Consider the following 25,228-nt stretch of genomic DNA (forward strand, 5'->3'; position numbering starts at 1 on the left):
CACAATGAGCTTGATGTAGATGGAAGCAAAACATTTTTATTTGTCCAAGTAAATGTATTTATGAGCTCCTTGTCAAGTCAGGTTAAAATAAATAATCAAATACTTGAATGGGTTGCCCCCAAGAAACAGTGACAGGCCTTCAAAGATTTTTAAATGCAACATTTGCACATGAAATATTGTAAGAAATACTTTTAACATTGTATTGTTGAACCTTGTGTATTTTAAAGTCTGGTGTAATCTACACGGTTTCCTTTTTTTTCGTCAAGATGGTATCATTATAATTATGTATACAGAATCTAACAACGCACTTTACAAAGGGATAACATGTTCTTGTAAAGAAACTCCCTAAGAAACTACTGAATTGATAAAATCAAATAATTGAACAATCTCTTTCTATTGTAAAATAGATATAACTACATATTTCAGAAATAATTATTATAATAATCAGCAGCAATTACACCTCATCTCATCACATGCTTGCTATTAGTAAAATATTGAATATCCTCTGACTGAATACAGAACTATTGTAATTGTTCCAGAAATGGGTTTATTAGACAATGTCAGGTGAAGTACGTTATAGTATTGCTGTCTGGTGCACTCTCCTGACAGTCTCAACCTAATAGCACTAAGTTCTTAGCGATCCAGTTTGCACCTACATTTTCTTAAAGGCCAGTTGAAGTTAATAGTTTAGTGTCAGGCTCCGAAAAGCAGTTCACATTCAAATGTATACATGCTTATTTCACATCCCTTTAAAAAGAATAAACACAACCTGAGTTGACCTTTTTTAATGAACAAGTAATGTCATTCAAATGAATGTAAGCAGTAGATACAGTTATTAAATAGAGGCAATTGCAGAGCAATCATCCAATATATTTTGGGGAAGAGTTAAGGCAGCAACCCGACACTGAGCACAACCTTTAAGGTTAACGCTCACTTCCTCACTGTTCTCTGTGGGTGCAGAGCAGAAACACATTGCCTACCATATGACTGTCTGCAGTGCAGCTTCATGGTGCTACACAGTTATCTAGTGTCATGCAACAAGTAGGATGTTTCATGTTGTTAGGTCAGGATGAGGTACCTTCAATTTTGGACAAAGGCTCAAGTCTGATTACTGCCACCGTTCCCCAAACACCCAGTACAAACAAAAGAGTAACACTTTACATACAACTCAATGAATGACACTTTCAAAAGTCATCATATAATGTTAAACTCTTTACCCAATTGTTTTGATCCTATGCCATTCAAAAAAATAGCAACTGAATTATGCACAAATTTCTTTTCACGAGTTTCAACTAATTTGTCACCCAAAAAAAGCACACACCATCTTTACAAAATGGCTGCCAGTGGTCTTGTTTTGAACTGCACACAGAAAGTCTGATCTTAAACCAGCAGGAAATGCTAATCTAATTATCAGATACGATAGAATTTTCACCATATTTTGAAAGAGGGGGGATATTGGTCATTTAATGTGCTCTATATGAAGCTGCAGAATATCTGAATGCTGATGATGGAAATGAAATCCATTGATTCCACTCAGCCAATAACCCCTGCCAGCCCAGATGAGTGACGGTCTTATCGGTCCTGCATATTGGCGCTTCAATAATCAAAAGCTTCACCGAAGCTGCGTTTGTGTACTCCTCTTTTGTTGCTAAAGCCACCGCCACCACTCCGAAACCCATTACTACGGCCACCACCTCCCCCAAAACCACGCCCTCTTCCACCCCTGAAGCCTCCTCCTCTGTTCCCGCCACCTCGGTCACTGAACTGCTTCTCCTCCAGCTCTGGGAGCTCTGTGGCTACACTCAGTTGCCACCGGCGACCGTCCTTCCAGGCATCCTGTTGAAGGATTGAGTGAACAGGTTGTTCAGATGTTAGCAGATTTTACGTCATATTATTTATCTTGAGCAATTTAATCTTGAAGACACTATAAACAGTCCATACAACATCTTGAATAGAGGGGAGTTTTTGCACTTGTTCTCACCTGAACCTCCTTGACTTTGGCACATGGGACATCAAAACAAACTCCCTGTTAGAAACACAATACAAGTGAGATGGTGAGTGTTTCTGGGGTAAGTCTATGTAGCTGCTGTGCTATCAGAGTAAGAGCCACAACAGGTAAGATCACGCCTACAAAAGGGTGTCACATTTACTCTGGCAACAGATATTTGCTGTTTACTTGCTGTGAATAATTAGTCATGTAACATGTTTGTGTGGCTCTAGCTAAATTTACATATAAACTAAACAATAGTGTTGATCTTTCAAGAAAACACAGGTTCTTTTCTTCAATTTGCATTTTGATTTACCACCTGGTTTCCTATTTATTTTTTAATTTGTCAATTCTATTACTTTCATTTACGAGGCCCTTCGGGGACCTTTTTTGGCAAGACATTACAAGTGTGTTGTAACAAGAGTACCTCTTTGTATCAATGCGCAACGGTATACACCAAATCAAATATACACTTTCCGTACAGAGGTCAGTCAAACCCTAATGTTAACTGTAAGCTGATAAAAGTAGAATCTAACAAGGTCAAGTTCCACAATGGCTTCAATAATAAAATACATCACAATCTGGAATTGAAAAATCTGGAAATGTAACGAATATAATTTCTTTGACTTGTATATAAACCCCACCAGCACCTCCCATATGTACATATTTGTGTGTTTACATACCGTTTTGCCTTTGAGGAAGGTCATTCTGTGAATGTGGCTCTCAAACTCTTCTCCAAGCTGCTCTTTGATAGATTTCCAGGCGTAACCCAGATTATGCATCTCCTGAGAACACACCATCTGCACAGTGGTGAAACCCTGCAAAAACAAAACAGAAACAATGAATTAGGTGGAATTAGGCTTATACAGCATCTAAAAGAATAACACATTTGTATGTGTGTCCCCCAAGACTGTTGCCGTTTGAATTATCCTGCAGTTGTTGAGAAACCCATGCAAGGTTTTTAGTGTTAAACAGTAGTGTGCCCAGTTACCATAACAACTGAGTTGGTGTGTATATAACTTTTTGTCATTTTTTTTTTTGTTTTCTTGTTTGTGAATATATTTGTGTGTTATGTATAGGTCGTTTATGACAAGTTTAAAACCAAACTTACAGCATCAGAGTTGAGCAGTGACCTCTGCTCAAGATTTGTGGCTCCAGAAATGTGTGCCAGGGCAGCAGCGAGAGCATCGACTGCTCCTCTCTCCTCAATCAGTTTCTCAGCTGACGCTCTGAAGTGCCCGATGGCTGTAACTGGAACAGAGTCCAGAAACCTGGACACAATACAGAAAGAAAATCAGAACAATCTGAAACTTGATTGCTTTCTGTCATAAATGTGTTTCACATTGAGCATTAATTAAGCTCACTAGACAAATGATGTGGCTGACAGTCCAACGTTTCAAACAGGAATCAATAACTGTAGTTTCATACATCCAAAACAAAATATATATGGTTACATTCGGCTCTTATTATCCAGATTGATCTACCTGACAGCATCCTTGCTTGAGGACTTGATTATATCGCTGGCAGTGGGAACGCCAACTCGTTTGAATGTGATACCCTGGAAAACCAAATACAATGCCTTTTGATTAATAATCAATATAGAAACATCTGGAGTAGAGTCAAACAGGCTGCACTGAATGTCTGAGTCTTTTTACATCAGTTCAGACTACAGGGATAAGGTGGATTTCAGTCTGGCCGCTATGTAGCGCAGCCGCATCATCCTCAACTCTTGCATCTAAGGAAATGCTCTTCTATTCTTTAATGTACTATTTGTGTATGTACTATTCTCGCCTTCCTTGTCCATTTCCATACCATTTGTAGCACAGATGTCACTAGAAGCTATGTTTTGTGTATTTTCTCATAGCTCCGCAAACAATTCAACTTGTTGCCGTTTTAAGCCTTTGTCCTTTTCTACTTGGACTGAATGCAAAAAGAGACACGTACGGCTTTGTATTCGACGTGGCGCAGCAGGTCCTCCTCTTTCCTCTGGTAGAAACAGATGCAGACTCCAGATCTGCCGGCTCGGCCCGTACGTCCTGAACGATGGATGTATGACTCCACATCCTGACACCAACCACAGAGACAGAAACATTTTCAGAGAAAGTAGAGGTGACATGTCTTTATAAGTCCATACCATGTGCAAGACTGTTAATGAGAAAGTCTGTAGTTAACATTTGTCAAGGAAGAGTTCATTCTTCTTTTCTTATTGATCAACCATTGCACATACATTGTTGCAGCGGTTTTCATTTTCAACTCAACTCAATCCAAAATGTGTAAATACCAATTTTGAAATGTCTTGTTTTAAGTAAATGGGATCAGTACCGTAAGATCAGAACATATTTGTAAATCTAAAATTTCATAACATTTCCATAGGAAATAAATGGCATGTTTCATAAATGCAAAGATAAACGTGTTGTGAAATTCTAACATATCACACCTTGGGTGGAGCACACTGGATCACCAGGTCGACTTCAGGGATGTCTAATCCACGTGCTGCAACGTTGGTGGCGACCAGAACCTCAAACCCACCGTTCCTGAAGCCCTTCAGTGTTATCTCTCTCTGTTTCTGAGGAATATCACCATGGAGGGTCTGGGAACTCTGATAAGATACATACAAAATAAATTAAGAACTGAACACTGCACATTTCCTGCTTCTTCATCACAGTTTCTTTCTCCCCTGATAAAGTTGTAATGTCCTGCTGCTGTATGAATCGGATATTCATAAACTGTTGCATGAGTGTCTACCTGTTTGATGGATGCATTCATGGAAAGTTCGTTGACTTCTTTCTTTGTCTCACAGAACACGATCGTCTTGCCGTTGCCGCCGCTGTAAACCTGGATCACATCCCCTATTACAGCTGCACGCTGTGACCAGTGGCACGCGACGGCCAGATGCTACAGAGAGAGAACCACAAGGTGAGAGAAGCCAGGGAGTGAGAGAAGAGACATCTTCATTAATCCAGCTGGCAGACTTTAACTTGATTACAATTACGTTGGTGTTGATGAATACAGCAATTTTGTTTTTACTGCAAATTAAGTTTCTGGGCTTTCCTGGTGGAGATTAACTGTATAACTGTCTCTGCTAACAGGCAAGTTTGAGAGCGCTAAGCCTACGAATTAAGAATGCTGTAACGCTTGTTAAATTGCATCAATCACCTTTTCACCTCTGCCAACAAACAAACACACACTTACTTCTACAGTTGTTGCAGCTTTCTGTGTTTTCTTGCCGATCAGATCTACATGTTTGCACCCTGGTCTCATGTATTTTCGTGCAACCTCGTAAACCCAGGGAGGGCAGGTGGCCGAAAACAGAAGAGTCTGTGGGTTGGATTCAGAGTCTGGGGAGGAGCACACGCACACACACACATTTTAAAAAAATGTATACATACATGACCACTTTACACCAATCTTTAAATCTACTTTAACACAGCAATCCAGACTGCAACCTTTTCATTTTTTGTTTGTGGGTTTAAAATTCACATGGCCTCATTCATGAGAGTATGAATTACAGGCGTGCAGCCGGGTACTGCCGAAATGGCGGAGACATCCACTTAAGGGGAGAACCAGGTCCACAAACGAGCCAGTACATCAACATACATAAATGTGTTGCATACACAACAGATAAGGAGACCCTAAGCACAGAGAGCAGTGGGGTGACATCTTTGGTAACGTCGGTGATGACCGTGACAGATTGAGCCCCCCCTCCTCCCCAATATTTGCTGTTGATTACGACTGAAGCTCAGGAGCCCAAAAATGGCATTGAGACAGCTCACATGCACAAACAAACGCACATGCGCACACGCACACACACACACGTAAAGTAGGTAAAGACTAAAAGTTACTCTAAAACTCTGTTACATATACGATACACAAACCAAAATATTAACCCTCCACCATGAATATATAAACACACACACAGCAAAGAGATTTTCATGAAACAAAACACAGATTCACTGTACCTTTCTCATATGATGAAGACAAAATCTCTTCAACCTGTTCTGCAAATCCCATGTCCAACATTTGGTCTACTTCATCCAGAACAACATGTTCCAGTTTAGAGAGGTCAAGTTTATTGTTCTGGAGGTGGTCTTTGATGCGACCAGGGGTACCGACCAAAATATCGATACCATTACGGATAGCATCAACTAGAGAGAAGGGGAAACCACATACAAAAATAATAAGGAGATGGTATTTACATGGTCATGTTATGCATTTTCTATATATATATATATATATATATATATATATATATATATACACATATACACACACACACACACACATTATTATTATATTTCGTAGATTTTAATAACATCAGCCATAAAGACTCTTAAAGTACTTACGCTGTGGGTTGTATGAGCTGCCTCCATAGAAGCAGGTGAGAGCCAGCTTCCTGGTGATGTCTTTGAAGTCCTTTGCGACCTGGATAGCCAACTCTCTGGTTGGAGTTAACACCAAGACCTACAAACAGACAGAAAAGATGCTCAGTCATACACAAACATACTTAGAGAACAAATAATTGGTGACTGGTGCTTGTTTTTTTAAATCGGTGAGAAGGTGAACGTGTGTGCACCTTGGGAGCCCGGCCTCTGGTAAACGCCCCTGCGTTCGTCTGGAGCTTCTCCACCAAAGGGATAGCAAATGAGAAAGTCTTTCCTGTTCCTGTTCGGGCTTGGGCAATGACGTCCTCGCCATCATATACAGAATTGAATGTCTTAATCTGAATGTCAAACAAGTAAGTGGCTCCGCGAGCTGAGAAAATGATGGAGTGGTGACAGAAAGTGAGGAGAAGAAAGTGGGATGACAGGACAGGTTTAAAAAAGAAGATCCATGTAATCTGTTATTTATCACAACCCAAAGCCTCGCAGCACCAAAGCTCAGTTAACACTCCAAAGTACATTTGCAGTACAAAAAGAGTTGTTTCTAACATTAATTAATCACTTATTTTAGTGCATAACACATTAAATTCAAATGTTAACAATTTTCATAAACATATTGTGTGGGTCAGATCACCTCTCCAAAACTGAAACACGTCCATCAATATTAAAAAGCATGTGTATTCTATAAAAAGCAGTAGTTTAGACACAATTAATAAGTTATAACATGAAATTAATTAATATGTTGAAGCACAAAGTCTGCAAAGCTTCTTTTTTGGGGGGGCAGAGCAGCAAACATGTCCATTTTTGAACATGTATCAGTTCACCTCTGGTCTCGAAGCCACAGTGTTGTTGACTAAGGTATGAAAATGTAAATACTTGATGTTTACCTTTTAGTTTATCAATGGTGAATTGGGAGATCCTGAAGTTGGAGAAGGCCCCTTCCTTCTGTTCTGGTGTTTCCTTCTAAACAAATAAACAAAGTCAGAATCTTGTAATCTGAACATAACAGGCAATTTAAATCCTATAATATGTCCAACATCTTCGAGGAGCTTCCCATATTGCAGGCCAGCCCACTGTTGAGAACAAATACTAAGTGCTTTACCTCTCGTAGTATCCGACATGTCATAGGAGCACATAAAAGACTACAAAATGGGCATTTTCCAATATAATAATAAAACACCTAGAAAGAAGGATTTAGTAACAGCTTTCATGGTGGTCCCTCAAACTTCACCACTTATTCTAATTACTACATTGCTGAGTCATCATACATTCAGGAACACAAACCCCTCCTAAGAGGAAAAAAAAAAAACATCAGTCGAACCGTTTCTTTTTCGCTGTCGCTGGCAGAATCTTCGCTTGACTGGACCGGTGTCTCGACGGGGGTGTTTGGGGTGGAATGTCCGTTGGTTTCAGCCGCTGCCATTGCTTTCTTTTGCTTCTTATTTTTTTTCTGAGACCAAAGATAAAAGTTGAGACGATGTTATAGAAGGGGCAGAGTATGACCTTTATAGCCCGTCACTACGAGCTAAACACTCAACAAAGTCACAACTGTTTGCTGTGCTGGCTCCTCAATGGTGGAACAAGCTCCCCATTGACATCAGGACAGCAGAAAGTCTCTACATCTTCCGTCGCAAACTAAAACACATCTTTTTCGACTATACCTTGAATAGGGAAGGCAGCGCCGTAGTAGCACTTTAGTAGCACTTAAATGTCTCTTACTGATAGCACTTTGTAGTTTAACACTTTAGTAGCACTCAAATGGCTCTTACTGATAGCACTTTGTAGTTTAACTTTATTGAAGAAATTGTACTTGCTTGATTCTTGTTGTTCTGAGTTTGGACTCATGGTTTAATGCACTTATTGTAAGTCGCTTTGGATAAAAGCGTCAGCTAAATGACATGTAATGTAATGTTATAGCTTGTTCACCCTTTTCCAGGAAAGATCATCTAATGCTCCATGAAACAACTTGGATGGATAGTAAATATAGCTTGTTGTCTATGTAGTACCAAGACTAGGCCTGGTCACCACATATTCAAACTAGTAAAAACACATCACTGACCTCTGTGTCTCCTTCAGCCATCTTCTGAATCATCTTTGGTGTGTCAACACCGTTACCGCTGCCGTTCAAGTCTATGTGGTCGTTCACTAGGTCCACAGCCAGCTTGTCTTTTTTCTTTTTTTTCTTTGGTGCTGGAGGTTCACAGTCTGGGTCCTCCTGCTCTTCCTGGTCCTCCAACTTCTTGCTTTTTAGCTTCTTCCCCTCTTTGGTCTTCTTTTTTTTTTTTTTTTTTTTTTTAAGAAAAACAATAAAGTCAAATAGGATTCAGTTAAACCTGTGAAAATACACTGGAGCTACTCTACGTTTTAAGAAAGAAAAATGTTGGCTGCTTGAGAAAAATCTAGTTTGTAGTCATTTCATCATATTCTAATTTCAATCACAACATTTGATTGGGGCTATGTGAGGTCTAATTATAGATGGGCGGTTAATATCAAAGCTTGTTTCACTCCTGTAAAAACGCACAGTTTCAGTTAATTGCATTGTAGTAGTCTCAAATAAAGGATACAATGTGACGTCTGAAGTTTCAAAGGTCACTGTTGTTTCAGAGAGGGCTTCATTCAGCTAAACTATGTAATAAGCACATTAATGGAATAAGAGAGCAAATGAATTGAGAAATATGGCCATGCACACTAGAAATACATAATCATAAGTCAACATTTCCAGCTGATACCACAGACCAATGTAATAAAAGTAATATGGTAATTTAATCAATATTATTCTCCAATCACATCACATTGTGATTCATGACATGACTGTTTTAATTTCTCAACTGTGAAATTAAAACACATTAACCCACGGTGGACACTGGGCCTACACTACACCAATAAAGCACATTCATATTTATTATTGGCAACAATATTTAAAATGTAGGCTTTTGGGGAAATGCATTATTCATTATCTTACTCTAACATATATATTTCAGCACTTCTGACAAAATGTATTAGATTACAGCTTGTTCAAATTGGATTGCACTTATATGAGCCCGTTTTGAAGGGCTGTTATATGCTTTGTACACCACCAGATGTCACTGTGCTTTCTGCCATAAAGCTTCAAAACGTTTTCAGCACCAATAGAAAGAAACCCCTGAAGCTTCATGGGTACAATATAATAAGTGATCAAAGAACACCACATTTATTTGTAACAATTATCTTCAGAACTGCAGAGCATTTGTGTGAAATTAATCAAAATTATTTTTGTTTATAAAATTATTTTAATTGCTTGTATTATGATCATTTTAAATTAATGATACCGGAAGAGTAAATAATTGAAGCATTGACAGAAACTGGGTGGGTATACTTTGATGTGAATTGTGGTTATTAGGTAAACATTATTTTTAACTCAATGGTTATTACAATTTATTTTTTCAAAATTGAATTGTAATACAATAAGGAGAGAGGGACTTATTTTCTATTTAAATTTCTGACCGTTTCAAACATTTAATATCAACTATCTTTTATCTATTAATCTAAATTAGGTCAGACATTTAAGTACACAGCATTTGATTTGCACAACAAAGGAAAAGCTTAGAGCATCTAACATTTGATCAATAAGTAAAAATGAATCATTATTGTCGTAGTCTGATAAAAACAATTACAACTAGAGTGTATCATATTGTACGTGAGCTTGAGTTATCATTAGTAGCTATAATTAAAAAGGAAGTTAAATATGTAATCTTTTAAGCCGGTTGCTCTGTATGCCGACTCACAGCTGACGAGCCCAGCTGTATGAAACGTCATCAGATCGCGCCCGCAGTTATACCCAGATGTGGGCGGCATGTTAAAGGGTAACACGATGTCCCACGCGTACGTACGTGTGACGTAGCTCACTCGTGGGTGATCTTTTAGCTAGGCTAAGTTAATGTACAATGTACCGTGAACATTAACTTAACAGTGGGTCGCGTACATGTTCCCCAATTCATGCACTGTAACACTACACTATGCTTTTTTGTAAGATTTCACGACTAGTATTGCTCCGTAAACATATCTCACGGCGGGTTCCTCACGGTTAGCCGAGGGCTAGCGCGCTGAGCCACATGTTGTTAAACATGGAGAAGCCGGTGACGAGACGGAGCACGAGCTAAACGCTTATTTCAGTCTGTCCAGGGCGACACCACTCACGCTGCTCACCTTTTGGGGTTTAGCCTCCGCGACCGTGTCCAGGCCGTCATCCATGGCTTGATCTTCAGTTTCAAAGATGATTTTTGTCGGCATTTCTCTTCCTTGTTGGAACCCCTCAATGTAGACACGATGGACAACCCACGGGCACGCGGATGGAAAGGAACGCGCAAGGCTGCGACTCTCGAGGAAGGGTGCGAGCCAGACGTAGAAATAGAGGCGATAGATCGGCACAACAAGCATGAGCCGTAAATAGGCTTACGTAAGACGCTACTGTCCACAATGAATTACTGCGAATGTTACACTCAATAAAAAAACTAAAATATAAGGTGTAACATTTGAATCAAATACAAATTAAATGCTATTTGAGAAATAATCAATTATTATATGGTTCTCATGACAGTACTTATTGCACAAATGTGAGTGGTGTTGATGAAAGCTCAACCAAACAAGATAAACACAAGTTCCATTTGATCATTTGATAAACTTATTGTAGCAGAAACCACACTTCAAACACATGTATGGCAGTCAACGTTGAAACGGTAACGATAACTTCCCAGCAGATGGCGCTGAAAAGGTTAAAAAAAATTGAGTTTGTTGCGCTTACATAATCTTATGGTTAAAAGCAATATCCATTACTTCCCATTTTAATTCCTTCAACAATTTTCACTGGAACATTTTAAGGGCTTACCCAAAGTGTTTTTCCTAATTACTAATTATATTTTTTCATATTTATTTTGTGTTGCTCTGTCAAAGGGGCATACTTAAAGATCCCAAGGTAAGTTAGAATTCAGTTCACTCTGTTTTGCCAACAGTAACAATAGCATCACAATACAAGTTGTTCTGCATAATTACTTAAAGCATTGTTGTAACAGTTTTACAAATGGCCAATATGAAGCAAGTGTGTATAGATGTCTCCATGCAATTGCCTGAAAACATACAAAAAAGACACACAGGCTATCATTTGAATATCAAAGTGCTATAAACCTGTGAATGGATTAATTGACCCAACATACAATTAAGTACAAATGTTTTCTCTAAGGTAGTATTTCTTAGTATTACAACAGAACATGTGTGATATTGGTGCCAATATATCAGAAATAGAGTGCCAGCAGAGACACTATCATAATATATACTGAGATAAATCATATTGGGATATATTGGAATAATCTATTTGTCTGGGAGAAAGCTTAAGACCTGAGTGTCAATTCCACCTTAAAGTGCAAAATCCAGGCAAGTATACTGTTCATATTGTTCATGTTTCATGTTTCATAAGTTGTAGTTTAACAAGGTATATTACACTAATAAAAACAAAGACAGCCAATGCAATTTCTGGGCATAACTATAAATTAGTATTGCCCTCTTCTGCAATAGATAAACAGCCTATTTGGCAGCAGTGTATTGTACATTTACAAAAATACATGTTTGAAGTCAAATGTACATTTGACTCCAACAAAGGTCTGTATTTCACGCTGCTGCACATAGACAATCAGCACAACATCACTGTGGACAGCTTAACCAAAAATAGTAAAGAAAGGACAGATAAGCCAATAATGTATGAATAACATTGAATAATGTCCTAATATAATTTTACAAGATCACATACTTGGCCAAGTCTCCACTACACAAGAGTCACAAGGCTTCTCGCATGAATAAGAGTGGTGTGAACGGCACAGCACTGCTGAAACTTGCTTGAAAATGTGAGCAAAATGGATGGAAGACAAAACAAAACATTTCAAGAAAACACAATGTATTTCCAAATGAATCCGCTCAGTGTTGGACTGGCATCACCATCAGGTAACTGCATGAAATAAAAGTAAAGTAATTCAAGGATAAAGCCAAACAACTAAGGTGTACAATAAAAGAGAACTCATAGATATATTAATTGTATTTACAAATTGTATTAAAATCATATTTACAAATTGTATTAAAAGCCTATTATCACAGATATAAGGTTGGCAGATCAGTTTGACCCAGGTAAATTGAACTCCAGGTATTACAATGTGCTTTGTGCTGTGGAGTTCTTCACCTCACCTGGCCTTGTCAGTGAGGCGTTAGACCACCTAAGCATCTGTTGCAGCGTTCACTTTGTACCAACCAGGGGGGGGGGTTAAAGGTATACTATGGACTTTGATGGTAAACTTTGTGCAACTTGTCTTTATAACTTGTACTGTCCTACAGTATCCTAGTAGCTTGAGTATTACAGAGTTGAAGCAGTAGACTGGGCCGACTGAGGTTGCGCTGCATAATTGCGACACTGTCGTAAAGCGCCAATGTTATGGTCGGAAATTAGAACCGGGGTCGTCCTCTGAGCTGAGTTTTCAGTCGCCCTTCAACGGAGAAAGAGTGCTTTTCTTGTCCATAACTGACACCAGCTCAACGTTAAACCATGGCAGGGACAATTGCACGGAAAGCTATTGACCATCTGAAAAGCAAAGACTTCAGGGATTATTTGACAAGGTATGTAAAAAGGAAAACTGGTAGATTTTCTAGTAGCACTTATGCTAAAGTGACGATTGCTAGTTAGCGTTAGCTAGATACTAGTTAACCTAACAGCTGGCTAATTTTTTTTCAATACAATACAATTTTTTTCAATACAATACAATGACTATTTTAAGAAGTGTGTTTTTTACTATTTGTTTCTCTCGGTTCTCTGCTAGTTTTCAAGGACGATTACGGTTTCTGTCACATAACGTTAGAAAGTAACCCTCAGTTAGCTTGTGTCTCCACTTTATGAGATGGGTTGTTGATAATTATGTTTATTGTCATCATAAAAAGATACAACGAAATTTACTTGGCGACTCAGTCAGTTCAGTTGAGCAGCAACAAAGTAAAAATACATAACTGATTTAGAACAAGACATTCAATAAACATAAAACAAGGTAAAACACAGGCATCAGAGGGTAAAGTGCCGTTGTATTGCTTATTTTTATTTCTGTACAGCATTGTCCAGTGTAATGGAGTGAAGACTGTAGATTATTAACTCCTTTTAAAGAAAATGTCTGTTTTAAGTACACTGGAGACATATGCTGTCAGTTGTTGAAACAACCAAAAACAATCTGCCAACCTTGACAGTGGGTTTGTAATTTGTGAGCGTCTCTGAAATGGTGGCAAGGAAACAACTACTCTGCCTCTAACAACTAAATTGAACAGAGTTGTGCTTTTAAAGTTGTGGCCAGGCTCAAATCTGACTTTAGAGAAAAAGGCAAGCAGAGATAACTGCTTTTTTACTGTTGTCAAAACGTTGGTCATTGTGTACACGGTGGTGTGTGCGCCACAGATTACCAGCATGCTTGAAGTGTAGAGTAAAGTTTATATTATGACACAGTGATACAAGGAGCAATCTTTATTAACATTTGTAACATACTGAAAATCAAGTAGAGTCAACCAAATGCACCATAGATATGGTGAGGAATTATGTGTACCCTTTAGCAGCAACACTGGGGTTTCGTTGGCTTTCTGTCTTTAAGTCTTTAAGATGTACTAGGTCTCATTTCATTCGTGAATTGTCTGAAACAGACCCGTGACCGATTTTAGTTGGTCGCAAGTCTAGGTCATATCCGTATTACTTATCTATATGTTATTTTCTCTTCTATGTGGCCCTGGAAAAAAAACTGTTCAACAGCACGGTAAGTTTGTCATTTGTTTCTATCTGTCTCTTCTCATCCATGACTGCCTGTTGGTTAATGTCTATCTTTATGTGTATCTCATACCCAATATGGGTGTATAATTTTTACATCTTTACTGACTGACATGTTTTTCTCCTTTTCTATTTTTGACATCAGTACTTTTTTGAATTAATATTTTTTGGGGATTCAGAAGATTTACAGATTATACCATTAAGTATTTATTCATGTGATTGTAATTGTATAGTTCTGTTTTACTGTTCAACCGTATTAAGATACTGCCCAAACTATAAATAATCTGTTTCAAACTGTATTGTGTCACCTTGTGTGTATCTGCACAGCATTTCTGGGGTCCTGTAGCAAACTGGGGTCTTCCCATAGCCGCCATCGCAGATATGAAGAAGAGCCCTGAGATTATCAGTGGCAGGATGACCTTTGGTAAGACATGGACACATGTGCGGATTAACCCATGTGTAAACATGAAGGGTTCACACAATACCCCCATTCATTTCTGGTAACTTTGCTAGAGTTAGGTTAGTCATTTCCACTTTTCTGTAAAGCAATTCTCGTTAGTCACTTTATATTCATTGATATTATTAAGCTTCATCTATTTATCTGTAATGGTTTAGATGCTTAATATAATATAAGTAAGAGGTTTATAAAAAGACAGTGCTGTAATAAACTATTGCCTGTGTGTTTTATCCTTTCTCTTAGCTTTGTCTTGCTATTCACTGCTCTTCATGAGGTTCGCCTACAAGGTACAGCCACGCAACTGGCTACTGTTTGCTTGCCATTTGACCAATGAGTCAGCACAGCTAATCCAGGGAAGTCGTCTCATCAAATACAAGTAAGCAATATTCTATGATGGGATTTTCTGTTGTCATTTTAAACGGATCAGGTGTCATTAAAAACACTTCTCAACAAAGTTTTCACAACTTCTCAGGCGTATTGGCTTTATGTCATGGTCTACAATAACCTGTCCATAGAGAAATTCCCTCTGTTGGTCATGATTCCAATTCAGCGTCTATGATATTATTTCCTTTGTCATGAAGCTTCAAGTTTGTGTGTTTAGGTAAGGATCATGAAGTCATTTTTTTGCCTGTTATTTGAAATGATAATAGTAGTGTCATTCCAGTTATTTTCAACCTGGTCTTCATTTTGCCACCATGGCGTTTGACCTAGATCACTATTTGACCAATTAATTAATGAAAGAGTTAGGATGAAGAGCAATGTTATCGAAGTGAAACTCAGAGTGACATTCCGTGACATGATGACAATGTAGGTTTGTTAACAACTGTTTCTATATTACTACAGCATGGAGAAGAAGAAGCAATCTTAGTGTCAGAGTGAAGCAGATGCCGACATTCACTGCAGAGTGGCACCATGCTGCTTCAACAGCCACGTACACCTGGACATCAAAACTAATCCATACAAACATCTTATCTAATCTTTTCAACTGTGCCACTTGCACCATTTCTTAACCTATTGTCACCGTGATTGATCATCTTCATGAATTTTTAAGTCACTTTTACTACACAGAAAAAGATTATGCAACATTAAATTTTAACACTTATTGACACACAAACATATGATGTGGGTGAATGTACACTTGGCTAACTAGCCTGACAGTTCACTGGCTGTTGGACATTTTCAACAAATACATCTTTAGTCATCAATCATCTCATTTTAGGTCATCAGCATTATTATTTGTATTACTTTCTTACCTGCTTAGTAATTGAAATAATAATGTTATTTAATTTAATTATGAACCTTTACCTAAACAAGGAGGACATAAAGAGAGCTAAGCTTTAGTTTGTTGTGCAAAATGTTATGATGTACAATAAGAACGGTGTGCCTAGAGGATGGTTTTATGAAAGTATAATAAATAAGACAAGCTGCTTCTATCAGTGCTGACCAAACATAATACGTACTGTGTGTTGTTATCATATGTAGTTCACATTAATTTATTGCCATTGTATAATTCATATTATTTCCCCCTGATTTAATGATTTGATTCTATGGGTTTGTTCAAATAAACTGTCTATAAGCAACTTGAACATAATTTAGCGAAGTGATTTATTTGCATGAAGCTTTTGCAGTTATCATTTGATTCTTGTCTTAAAGTCCATAGTTATTGTGAGGGATCAGGGGACCTTACGATGTCAGATATTCAACTATGGTCATGTCAAGGAGACTACTGCTCCATGCTTAGGCTCAACACTTTGCTCTTCAGCGTAATGTAACGCCCTTGTAAATTAATATCAAAGACATCTTATCAACAAAGTTAAAAAGTACATATCAAATGAACAGGAAACTAATGGTGTTTTATGTATACAACTCAGCTTTTATGTTTTTATGTGAAAAAATAGCTTTGAGCTGCATGAATATATTAAACCATTTTCATATCAACATTGTCTTAACCAGTTGTGGAAGTAGCAGATCATTGAAGAAAGGGATTATGAAAAGTACCAACAATGATAATTAAAAAACTCTTGCATTTTTACTCAACTAAAAGTACAGAGGTATTATCAGCAAATGCAAAATTATCTTGGATAAGCAGCATTTTTATTTTTGTAATTAAAGTTAGGGTGGAGTATACTGTATAAAGTGGACAACACTGTAGCTAAAAGAAACATTTTAGTTTACTAAAAAGGAAAGCATTTTCCTCTGAAATGTAGTAAGTAGCCCACAATTGTACTTAAGTAGATATATTAGTAAGTAGAACATTACTATTACATTATACCACTGGTCATAACTGGTCATAACAGGAGACACACACATATTAAAGTAAATTACACTGAAAAAACATTTTTGAAATAAATGGATATAACGAGATAACCAAAGTACTTCCGGTAGATGGCGGTAATGTAACAAAAAGAACCCGACTGGGAGAGTTGTGGTTAAACGACAAAGAAGAAGACCAACATGGCGTCTGCGAGCAGCGACGAGTGGAGAGCTGTCTGCGACAAATTCACCAACGCCCAGAATCTCACTGTTGTCGAATCACGAAATGACCCTGAAAACGACCCGTTCCGCTCCAAATACAAGGCCAGGGAGCTCCTCCGGGAGATATACTGCACGCTCAAGAGCTTCGAAGCCGGCGAAGGCGAAGAGGAAAGCGGCGCCGAGAGCAGCGAACAGCGGCCGACGGAGCCTCCGGTGGACGGGCAGAGGGAGGACGGGTACGGTCAGGGCTTCAGCGGGGACTCGCCGGCCGGACTGCGGGCCGCTAAACTCGGGGCGGTTGAGTACTATCTGGGCGTCAACCATGTTGACACAGAGGAGCTGTCCGCCGGGCAGGAGCATCTGATGAACTGCATGAAGCTGCTTGAGAGATGCAGTGTGTCGTCGGAGAATGTGTCGCTGTTCATCCATGTCAGGGTAACGTTCACTTGTCTTCAGTCGGCGTGACATTACAGCAAAAGTCTTAAAGCTCAAACAACATTTCTTAATAGCAACAACGTGCGACAAATGTAATGGCATGTAAACGAGTTGCTAGGGATGAACCATAATAAACCACGTTAAATGTCATTATTAATAACGCTATTTAAGGAGCGTTGTAGGCCTATGGAAAATCTGTTTACATCATTTGCCCTTTATACATCTATTACCGTTTTATTATCCTACTATTGATATGTGTTCCCCATAACAATAATCACAGTCCATCAGGTTCATTAACAATTGTTACAATTCAATAGTCAATCGACTGCAGTAGATGCTCAAATGATGCTGATCACTTGCAAATGTTTTGCCTGGTTGTGTTATCAGAACCAGTTGGGTATCCTGTCGGCAGGCTGGGATGAGACCGAGACGGCTCAGGGATTCCTTGAAACCGCAGAATCTATCTACCAACGTTATCTGAAGGAGGTAAGGTTGGTGTTGTGTGCCGCTGTTTACTTGAAGCAGCTAATGCATTGGCTGATTCATGACAGGGCGTGAGAGACTCGAGGAAGAAACCCATCGCTGCTACGCAACTGTTAGCCTCTTATCGTCTGGCTGAGTATTCCGCTTCTTCGTAGTCTCACAACTCGTCTGTCATCTCACTATCATGACAAACATTTGACAACATGCACTGCTGTGAGTCGTACATTGACATTTGTGCTCTCTTATCAATCATAATCAATTTGCCTCCCCATCAACAAGTGTCACATGTCCTTTCATGGGTCTCGGCAGAGTATTAATCTGTTTGTGTGCTGTTGACATTGCATTTTTCTCTCTCTGGACTTTTTGCAGATGGTAAAAATGCTTGAAATTTATTTCTTCCCTCAAATTAAGATGGCTTGTGAATACAGTGCACTAGATAGAACAAGGGAGAAATGAAGTATGTGGCCTTATTATTGGCCGTACATGTGTGTCACTTCCTACAACTGTTGACACCAGCATTCATAACTGACGATGACTGATGAGTTTTAGTTTCTTGAAAAAGCAACAGGACGTGATTATGGAGCCATGGTTGTATTTTTTTAGGATGGGAGTCCACCTACTGATATGACAGAGTACTTCACTACTGAGGAGAACATGCTGACACATCAGGAAAGGACCAAGAGGTAACTTGTAAACTCCAACATCCCCAAACAGAAGGCCCACATACATTTATAGATTCACACCTATTTATATTAATGCTATTGTCCCAAAGTTTGCATGATCGGAGTCATTCATTCAGCAAACCCTGGGTAACATTTTGTATCTTTGTCAGTTATGCTCTGCCTTGTCCCATGTATAATTTCTCCCTTTTATTCTTTCTTTCACACTTTCCTTGCTCAGGTTTGAGTTGGCCTACACGCACACCATGTATTACCTTGCTCAAGTCTATAAAAACCTTGGTGAGTCTGACATGGTTTCAATCAAATTAGCACAACAGTACATATTTATTGTCTTGTGTAAATTAAATACATAAAAGCAAATGTAAAATGTACTCAATATTTATAGATAGGGAACTTCAAATATATTTATAATCCATTGACATCCATTGTCATCCATTTTATCTAATGAGTAGATTTTGAAGTCGGATCATATCCATTAATTTGATGCATTTCTGATCCCTCTGAACTTGAGTCATATTAATGTATGTCAAGATAGTGGAGCTGATTCTTGTTATATTAATGTTTTGCTTTTTCTTGATGGTATTATTAATGGTGGTGTTTTGTATTTCAGGTGAAACTGAGCGTGCTGCCACCTACTGCCACAGCACCCTGCAGAGACAGTTACAGTTAAATCAGTTCAGTCCAATGGAGTGGGCTCTGAACGCTGCCACACTATCACAGTATTACATCACTAAGGTAGGGACCATAGTGATTTAAATTTTAAAATGTTATCTGAAGAAAAATCTATTTTGCCTTGCTTTTACACAGTTTTGTGGTACATTTTTGAGACTTGACATGGAGTCAATTGATTTTGATTACGCTGCAATAACTTTGTTTGTATAAATCGTATTTGTAAGATCTGTTGTGTAAGAGTTTGCGTGTGATTTCTAGGGCCTATACATGGAAGGCAGACATTGCCTCTCAGCAGCTACTGTCATATCAGATTTAGCAGGAGAGGTTCCTTCTGAGGCCGCAGCACAGGAGAGTGAGTGTCCTTCTAAAACTTTAATTAATACATATATCAATATAAGCACATTAGTTTCTTATTTCCTTTGTATTCTATAGTTTTAATGAACTATGAGTCATGCGGGCGTGAACAAAACTGTTGAGCAAAACCAATCGTACAGTCATTGCCTCCTTTCCTCTCTCGGACTCCTTCTCCATCACTCCCTCACACTTCATCCAGATATATAACATTTTTCTCCCTTTTGTATGACTCAGGTGAGACAGAGAGTGAGCGCAGGGAGCAGCTCAGACAGAAGAGAGCAGAGATTGCAAGATGTTGGATCAAATATTGTCTCAACGTCCTGCAGGACTCTAAGAAGCTGCTAGAGGTACGGCATGATTGTATGAGTGTAGTTACTATTGTGTGGCTGTTAATAAAATGTTTGTATTCAAGTCCACACCTCTCATATGAACAGTGACAGCCACCATGGCTGAAGGAAAGAGCACCACCCACAAGAACCTCAACTTTATCTGTAGTCAACCCCACAGAAAAACAAGTTTGCATCAAAGATGAAATAATTTTAAGGATTTGCAGTTAAACTTTTTTCTCTTAGTTTAGATTCACACAATTATATTGAGTCTCTTTAGAATATGCGTCCACATGTGTTTGTGACCAGGACAGCATTGGGGAGCTCGACACTGATCGTCAAGAAGAGTTGAAGATGGCAAGGAGACGTGAGGAGGAAGAGGAAGAGAAGGGCAGGAAGAGCGCTCTGCTGTTTGGCTCTGAGGACACCTTTGACTCCATTGCTAGTCTGGAAGAGAAGGTCTATACATTGCTAGTGCTACGCGTAATGTTTTTTGTTTTGTTTATTAGGATAATTTTATACTGTCGCGTGTCAGAAGCGGTATTAATGCTTCCATTTATTAATATGTTACAACTAGCTTTTTATTTACTGCCATGTATTAGCAATATAAGATTGTATTCGATAGTATCACAGCTATAATCCAGACTACAAATCCAGATTTAAGTTTATTGTAAATTTAATACTCAACCTATTGTAGCAGATGAGATTAAACTCGTGGCTTTTTATTTTCCAGGTGCACTGTTTGCTACCACTGGACTTCACTGAGGCCAGAGCTGTTTTTCTGGTGGGACAAAATTATGTCACACAGGTATGCAACACACACACCATTTTTTTTCTTCATCAAGACAGGCTTCCATAAAAAAGAAAATACTCCAGGGGCTGAACCCACACTGTTTAGTTTTTAAACTGCTAAACATGGTAAATGATTTCCATCCTTTCACTCACTCTTGCAGGCCAAGGAGTATTTCCAGATGGACGGCTATGTGACGGACCACATAGAGATCTTGCAGGATCACAGTGCTCTGTTCCGGGCCCTTGCTTTCTATGAAGAGGATCTGGAGCGACGCTGCAAAATGCACAAACGCAGAGTTGACATGCTAGAGCCAATCTGCAGTGGTACTGTGCTAATTTTGTTCTGAAGTTTCTCTCTTTTTTTCTATTTGAATATTTAAAAAAATAAAATATATATATATATATATATTTATTTCAGTAGAAAAAGATAAAAGGAAACAGCTTGTCAACGTGTTCAACCCAAATGTCCATGCACGGTGACATAATTGATTAAATCTGACTTTCTCCGTTTCTCCCTACAGACTTGAACGCCCAGTACTACTTAATGATCCGCAGACAGATGATGTTTGAGTTGGCTGAGATTTACAATGAAATGATGGACCTGAAACTGACACTGGCCAACAGACAATCTGATACCGAGTCTCTAGATAACCACACCATTAATAAATTCAACCATCTCTGCTCTGCCTCTGCCAAGTGAGTGTGTGTGGACAATCCATGTGTTTCTGTGCATCTACATTTATTCAATCACTATTTGAAGTCCTCTGTTCTCCTCTCCAGATACTTCCAGATGTTCCTCGACTCTCTGTGTTCTCCAGAGGGGAAGATTCCAGAGCACCTGGAGGAGGAGGTGCTCAGACCGGCTCTGGTGGCCCGCTTCAGAGTGGCCCGACTCTACAGCCGACTGATCAGCCCTTCACCCTCTGCTCAGCTGGAAAACCTTGACAAATCTCTTGAACACTACAAGTAAGAAGAGATATTTGTTAACTTATGGGGATATATCCAAATACTTTGCATATTAAGAAATGTGCTCTCAACAAGGAGTAGTCAATGCAATGACTAAGTAAGTAATATGTTGCCGTTAAAGTTGGAGGGGGGAACGTTTGTCTCTGGCGGTGGGAGTAATTACCATATGGGAGAGACCATAGCGATAGAGCAGCAGCTAGGAGTATGGCAGAAACTTGCATATGGAGTGGATGCTTCATATAATAAAAATCCTGTTGGTGTACAGGATAAGGATTTAAAGTTAAAAAAAATTCTGCGGGAAGACATTTACAAGCGAGGCAAAGCCGCCACAGACTCCAGACACCTCAACTCCAACACGCTGTGAGAAATACAGAGAAGTTTCCTTGCTGGCAATAGGAGTAATCGGCATTCTGTCAACTGGTTTGGCAAAAGCTTGATTGTAAAAGCCGTCCATTTATATGTAAAAGTCCTGCACTCCAGCTTCAATGTAGAAGCACAGGGACAAATGAAGACACATGTATTTGGAATTGAAAGACATTGAAATGAGTCAACCTGGAGGTGTGCTTTACAGTTTACATGCTCCTAGTTGCCATGTTGTTCATCTGTATAATGTGTTTACCATCACTTGTCTAGATACGTGGTGCAGTACTGTGAGGCCCACCCTGAGGCAGCAGCCGCTGTGGAGACGGAGCTGGAGTTGAGTACAGAGATGGTGGGCCTGCTTCCTCTCAAAATGAACCGCCTCAAAGCAAAGATGGTTGTAAACAACTGAAGGACGTCACTGTTCACTGAACGACGGCTCTCTAATAGCCGGTCAATCTAAATGTACCACCTTTATAATCCGTGGACACTCACAATTAGAAAAACTGGATGGCAGAGTTTCTGGCTTATTTATGTATTTTTTTGTGCAGTGGGTATGCTGCTTACACAAGACCTTTGAACCCATTACACACATTACAAGTATGTGCTTTCCTCCGTGAAGTAAAATGTGTGGTCAATTAATTTTCAAGCTCAGTAAATATACTCTCTTCAAAATGTATATAAAAATATCTTTCTCATAGTACTAAGAAATAATTGAAAATGGTTCAACACATTAAATTGAGTGAATTGACATGGACCTGTTTTTGTCGTCACATCGATTTCATCTCAACTAGAATGGTGTGAAGACATCTAGTCTATCACTAAAATGTCAGACGCTCCCTTTGCAACAAAAAAGTAGCTGCTTGGAATGAGACAGTCACCTCAACATTTATGTGGTGGATATGTGCATAACAGATTTCATTTTGTTTTCTGTCACTATCTTCAGTGACCCTAGTCTCATTCATACTAGTTTTCTATTGTTAATCATATTGGTTTTCATTTAATATGGCTTTTTTGTTGTTGTGTAAAGCACTTTAGCACATTCAAATTCAGTTTATTCAGCTACTTTATGTCTCTGATGCTAAAACAAATGTTATGACTTATGGTGTAACCAGGGCGATAACAATAGGCAGCCTAAGCTACAGATTGACAGAGGATGTCGAATGTGTACAGATTGTAAAGCCCTCTGATGCTAATTTGTCATTTTGGGCTACACAAAATACATAGAATTTAATTGAAATTTGTTGTTGCGCCTTAAAACTGAGATTTTTGTTCTAAAAATCTTCAGAAACAACTGTCCCAGTGACAGTCATTAAGTGGACTTAACAATGTTGGTTTATGACTAATCTGCATGATGCCAGCCTCGTCCAGTTGAACCTCTGTATTGTCTTCCTGTCTCTTAGGGATCACAATGTCATCCCGTTTTATGTAACGCAGATACTGTATGTAATAGAAATAAAACAATGAAGTAATACACACTTATTTCACAACGACGATATTTGGTTTGTACTTAAACAGAAGCTGGGTGTAAAATGGGTATATAAAGGAAGTAACACGTTCATTTAATGACTGGAGGATCCAAAGTAAAAGGCTGAAATTGAAATGATCTTTGTTTGGCGCCCAAATGAGCTAAAGAACCCTTTTCCACTCTATTAACTTATTGATCAAGATAAATGTCTATAAGGATGTTTATTAACACCAAATTAAACTGACTGAGACATTGTGGTGATTTTCTGTAAAAGTTAGTGTATTACAGCTTGCACCTTTTTGTCACATGTCTTTATTTTGTTTGTCTCCCACAGTCATGTCCTCCATGTTTCCCATATTGTTATAGTGGTTTGTACATTTTATCTAGGTTGAGTAAATGGTTTACACATATCTCAGAGATAAAGGGATATTTCATATTGATAATAAAAAATCCAAAGAAAATAAACTTAATCGCGCTCCATGGGCAGTCCCTGATTTATCAGTTTTATATTATTGAGTGTGCAACTTTCAATATATAGTTCTAGGTTTTTGTATATTCAGATATGTGCGCTAATGCATGACCAAGTCCCAACTAACCATGAGGCAATGCAACGTTGCCCTGCTGCTTCTTGTCTGAGGGCTTCGTGGTGGAGCTGTACAAGTGTCTGATCTGTTAGATACTTGGTCAAGTGTGGTGACACCATTGTGACAGGATTCATCACTGTCATAGCCATTCAAGTCCAAACGACCTATGGTTAAATATGTCACCTTGTAGTGAGAAAAAGTAACAAACGATGGGGAAACATGAAGAAGATGCTCCCAACCATAACACACATTATCACATTCAGCTTTTATTCCAGTGGTTTCTTCATTGAAGCAGAAATGTGTGACCAAAGTTCAAGAAAACAGACATCAGTTTTTAATTAATTTCATCAAATCATTCATACAAACAGACCCCCACACCACCATACACACACAGACACACGGAAAGCACGTCAACATACTGATTGTAACTACAATGTATATTTGTTATATGTTTGTTATTAAACTTCGTGGCAACAAAAGAAACCATGCCAACATATCAGAACCTGCAATTCCAGATTTAATTTATGATCCCAATAACCTTTTTGATGCTTGTCAAAACGTGTGGTGACACCTGCTCAGCACAAGACACTTGAAACAAATGTGCTGTGAATAATTTTCCAGTAGTCTAAGTTGTCTTGGCAAAGAAAGAGGGCTTACTGGAAGATCCACCCTTACAGAGAATACATGTACAGATTCATAGTGCATGATACATCCATATCGGCATCTACGTCTGACTATGTGAACCGATACAAAAGGTTTTTTGTCAGATTCATTTTTATCAATAGCCAAGAATACTGCAGATGTTCAGAATAATCAAACTACTTGCAGTGTGTGTAGTTATGCGTTTGGCTCTGGTTAATTCATAAAATTAATTTTAATACATGAATGTATTGATCCCATTGGGGAATTTAACATTTGATCTCTGTGAGATTACCTTGTTAAATAGTTTATAATAAGGATATATTGTAAATAATCCTGCAGTAGATGAATATATTCC

The 25,228-nt window shown here is 38.6% G+C and overlaps 3 protein-coding genes across 6 annotated transcripts; 2 read left to right on the forward strand and 1 right to left on the reverse strand.

Moving 5' to 3' along the window:
• Positions 1–769: 769 nt before the first annotated feature.
• On the reverse strand, positions 770–10,719 carry ddx21 (DEAD (Asp-Glu-Ala-Asp) box helicase 21). 4 transcript variants are annotated; one of them, XM_034525731.1, is made up of 17 exons: positions 10,552–10,703; positions 8,931–8,991; positions 8,426–8,638; positions 7,688–7,816; positions 7,254–7,329; positions 6,561–6,739; positions 6,331–6,448; positions 5,947–6,132; positions 5,180–5,325; positions 4,733–4,882; positions 4,425–4,586; positions 3,932–4,051; positions 3,472–3,545; positions 3,099–3,258; positions 2,671–2,805; positions 1,982–2,026; positions 770–1,836 (listed from the first exon to the last, which is right to left on the reverse strand). In XM_034525731.1, the coding sequence occupies exons 3-17, from the start codon at positions 8,456–8,458 to the stop codon at positions 1,597–1,599; spliced, it is 1,953 nt and encodes a 650-aa protein (XP_034381622.1). In that variant the 5' UTR covers positions 8,459–8,638; positions 8,931–8,991; positions 10,552–10,703; the 3' UTR covers positions 770–1,596. The 4 variants fall into 4 exon arrangements, with proteins under 4 accessions (XP_034381622.1, XP_034381620.1, XP_034381621.1 ...); XM_034525729.1 differs by lacking the exon at positions 8,931–8,991 and having other exon boundaries at positions 8,426–8,635; positions 10,552–10,719; XM_034525730.1 differs by lacking the exon at positions 8,931–8,991 and having other exon boundaries at positions 7,254–7,326; positions 10,552–10,719.
• Positions 10,720–12,820: 2,101 nt separating this feature from the next.
• On the forward strand, positions 12,821–16,222 carry mpc1 (mitochondrial pyruvate carrier 1). The gene is made up of 5 exons (XM_034560243.1): positions 12,821–12,999; positions 14,165–14,168; positions 14,507–14,603; positions 14,880–15,012; positions 15,480–16,222. Exons 1-5 carry the CDS (start codon positions 12,929–12,931, stop codon positions 15,502–15,504), a joined length of 330 nt encoding a protein of 109 aa, XP_034416134.1. The 5' UTR covers positions 12,821–12,928; the 3' UTR covers positions 15,505–16,222.
• Positions 16,223–17,046: 824 nt separating this feature from the next.
• Positions 17,047–24,117, forward strand: kifbp (kinesin family binding protein). The gene is made up of 13 exons (XM_034560231.1): positions 17,047–17,546; positions 17,934–18,032; positions 18,633–18,712; positions 18,930–18,988; positions 19,320–19,444; positions 19,640–19,733; positions 19,970–20,082; positions 20,371–20,520; positions 20,795–20,869; positions 21,015–21,177; positions 21,375–21,549; positions 21,634–21,819; positions 22,453–24,117. The coding sequence occupies exons 1-13, from the start codon at positions 17,091–17,093 to the stop codon at positions 22,589–22,591; spliced, it is 1,914 nt and encodes a 637-aa protein (XP_034416122.1). The 5' UTR covers positions 17,047–17,090; the 3' UTR covers positions 22,592–24,117.
• Positions 24,118–25,228: the final 1,111 nt, after the last annotated feature.

This window comes from Cyclopterus lumpus, chromosome 3, assembly GCF_009769545.1.
Source record: "Cyclopterus lumpus isolate fCycLum1 chromosome 3, fCycLum1.pri, whole genome shotgun sequence".
NCBI classification, from domain to species: Eukaryota; Metazoa; Chordata; class Actinopteri; order Perciformes; family Cyclopteridae; genus Cyclopterus; species Cyclopterus lumpus.

Coding starts and splice junctions, on each gene's coding strand:
- ddx21 (XM_034525728.1), bottom strand. CDS start 10,635: ATGCCGACAAAAATCATCTTTGAAACTGAAGATCAAGCCATGGATGAC. Junction 4,052..4,424: donor TCCAGTGTGCTCCACCCAAG/GTGTGATATGTT, acceptor GGTTGGTGTCAG/GATGTGGAGTCATACATCCA. Junction 3,259..3,471: donor TCAAGCAAGGATGCTGTCAG/GTAGATCAATCT, acceptor TATTGTGTCCAG/GTTTCTGGACTCTGTTCCAG.
- mpc1 (XM_034560243.1), top strand. CDS start 12,929: ATGGCAGGGACAATTGCACGGAAAGCTATTGACCATCTGAAAAGCAAA. Junction 14,604..14,879: donor CAGTGGCAGGATGACCTTTG/GTAAGACATGGA, acceptor CCTTTCTCTTAG/CTTTGTCTTGCTATTCACTG. Junction 15,013..15,479: donor AGTCGTCTCATCAAATACAA/GTAAGCAATATT, acceptor ATATTACTACAG/CATGGAGAAGAAGAAGCAAT.
- kifbp (XM_034560231.1), top strand. CDS start 17,091: ATGGCGTCTGCGAGCAGCGACGAGTGGAGAGCTGTCTGCGACAAATTC. Junction 20,083..20,370: donor ACTCTAAGAAGCTGCTAGAG/GTACGGCATGAT, acceptor GTTTGTGACCAG/GACAGCATTGGGGAGCTCGA. Junction 20,870..21,014: donor GACAAAATTATGTCACACAG/GTATGCAACACA, acceptor TCACTCTTGCAG/GCCAAGGAGTATTTCCAGAT.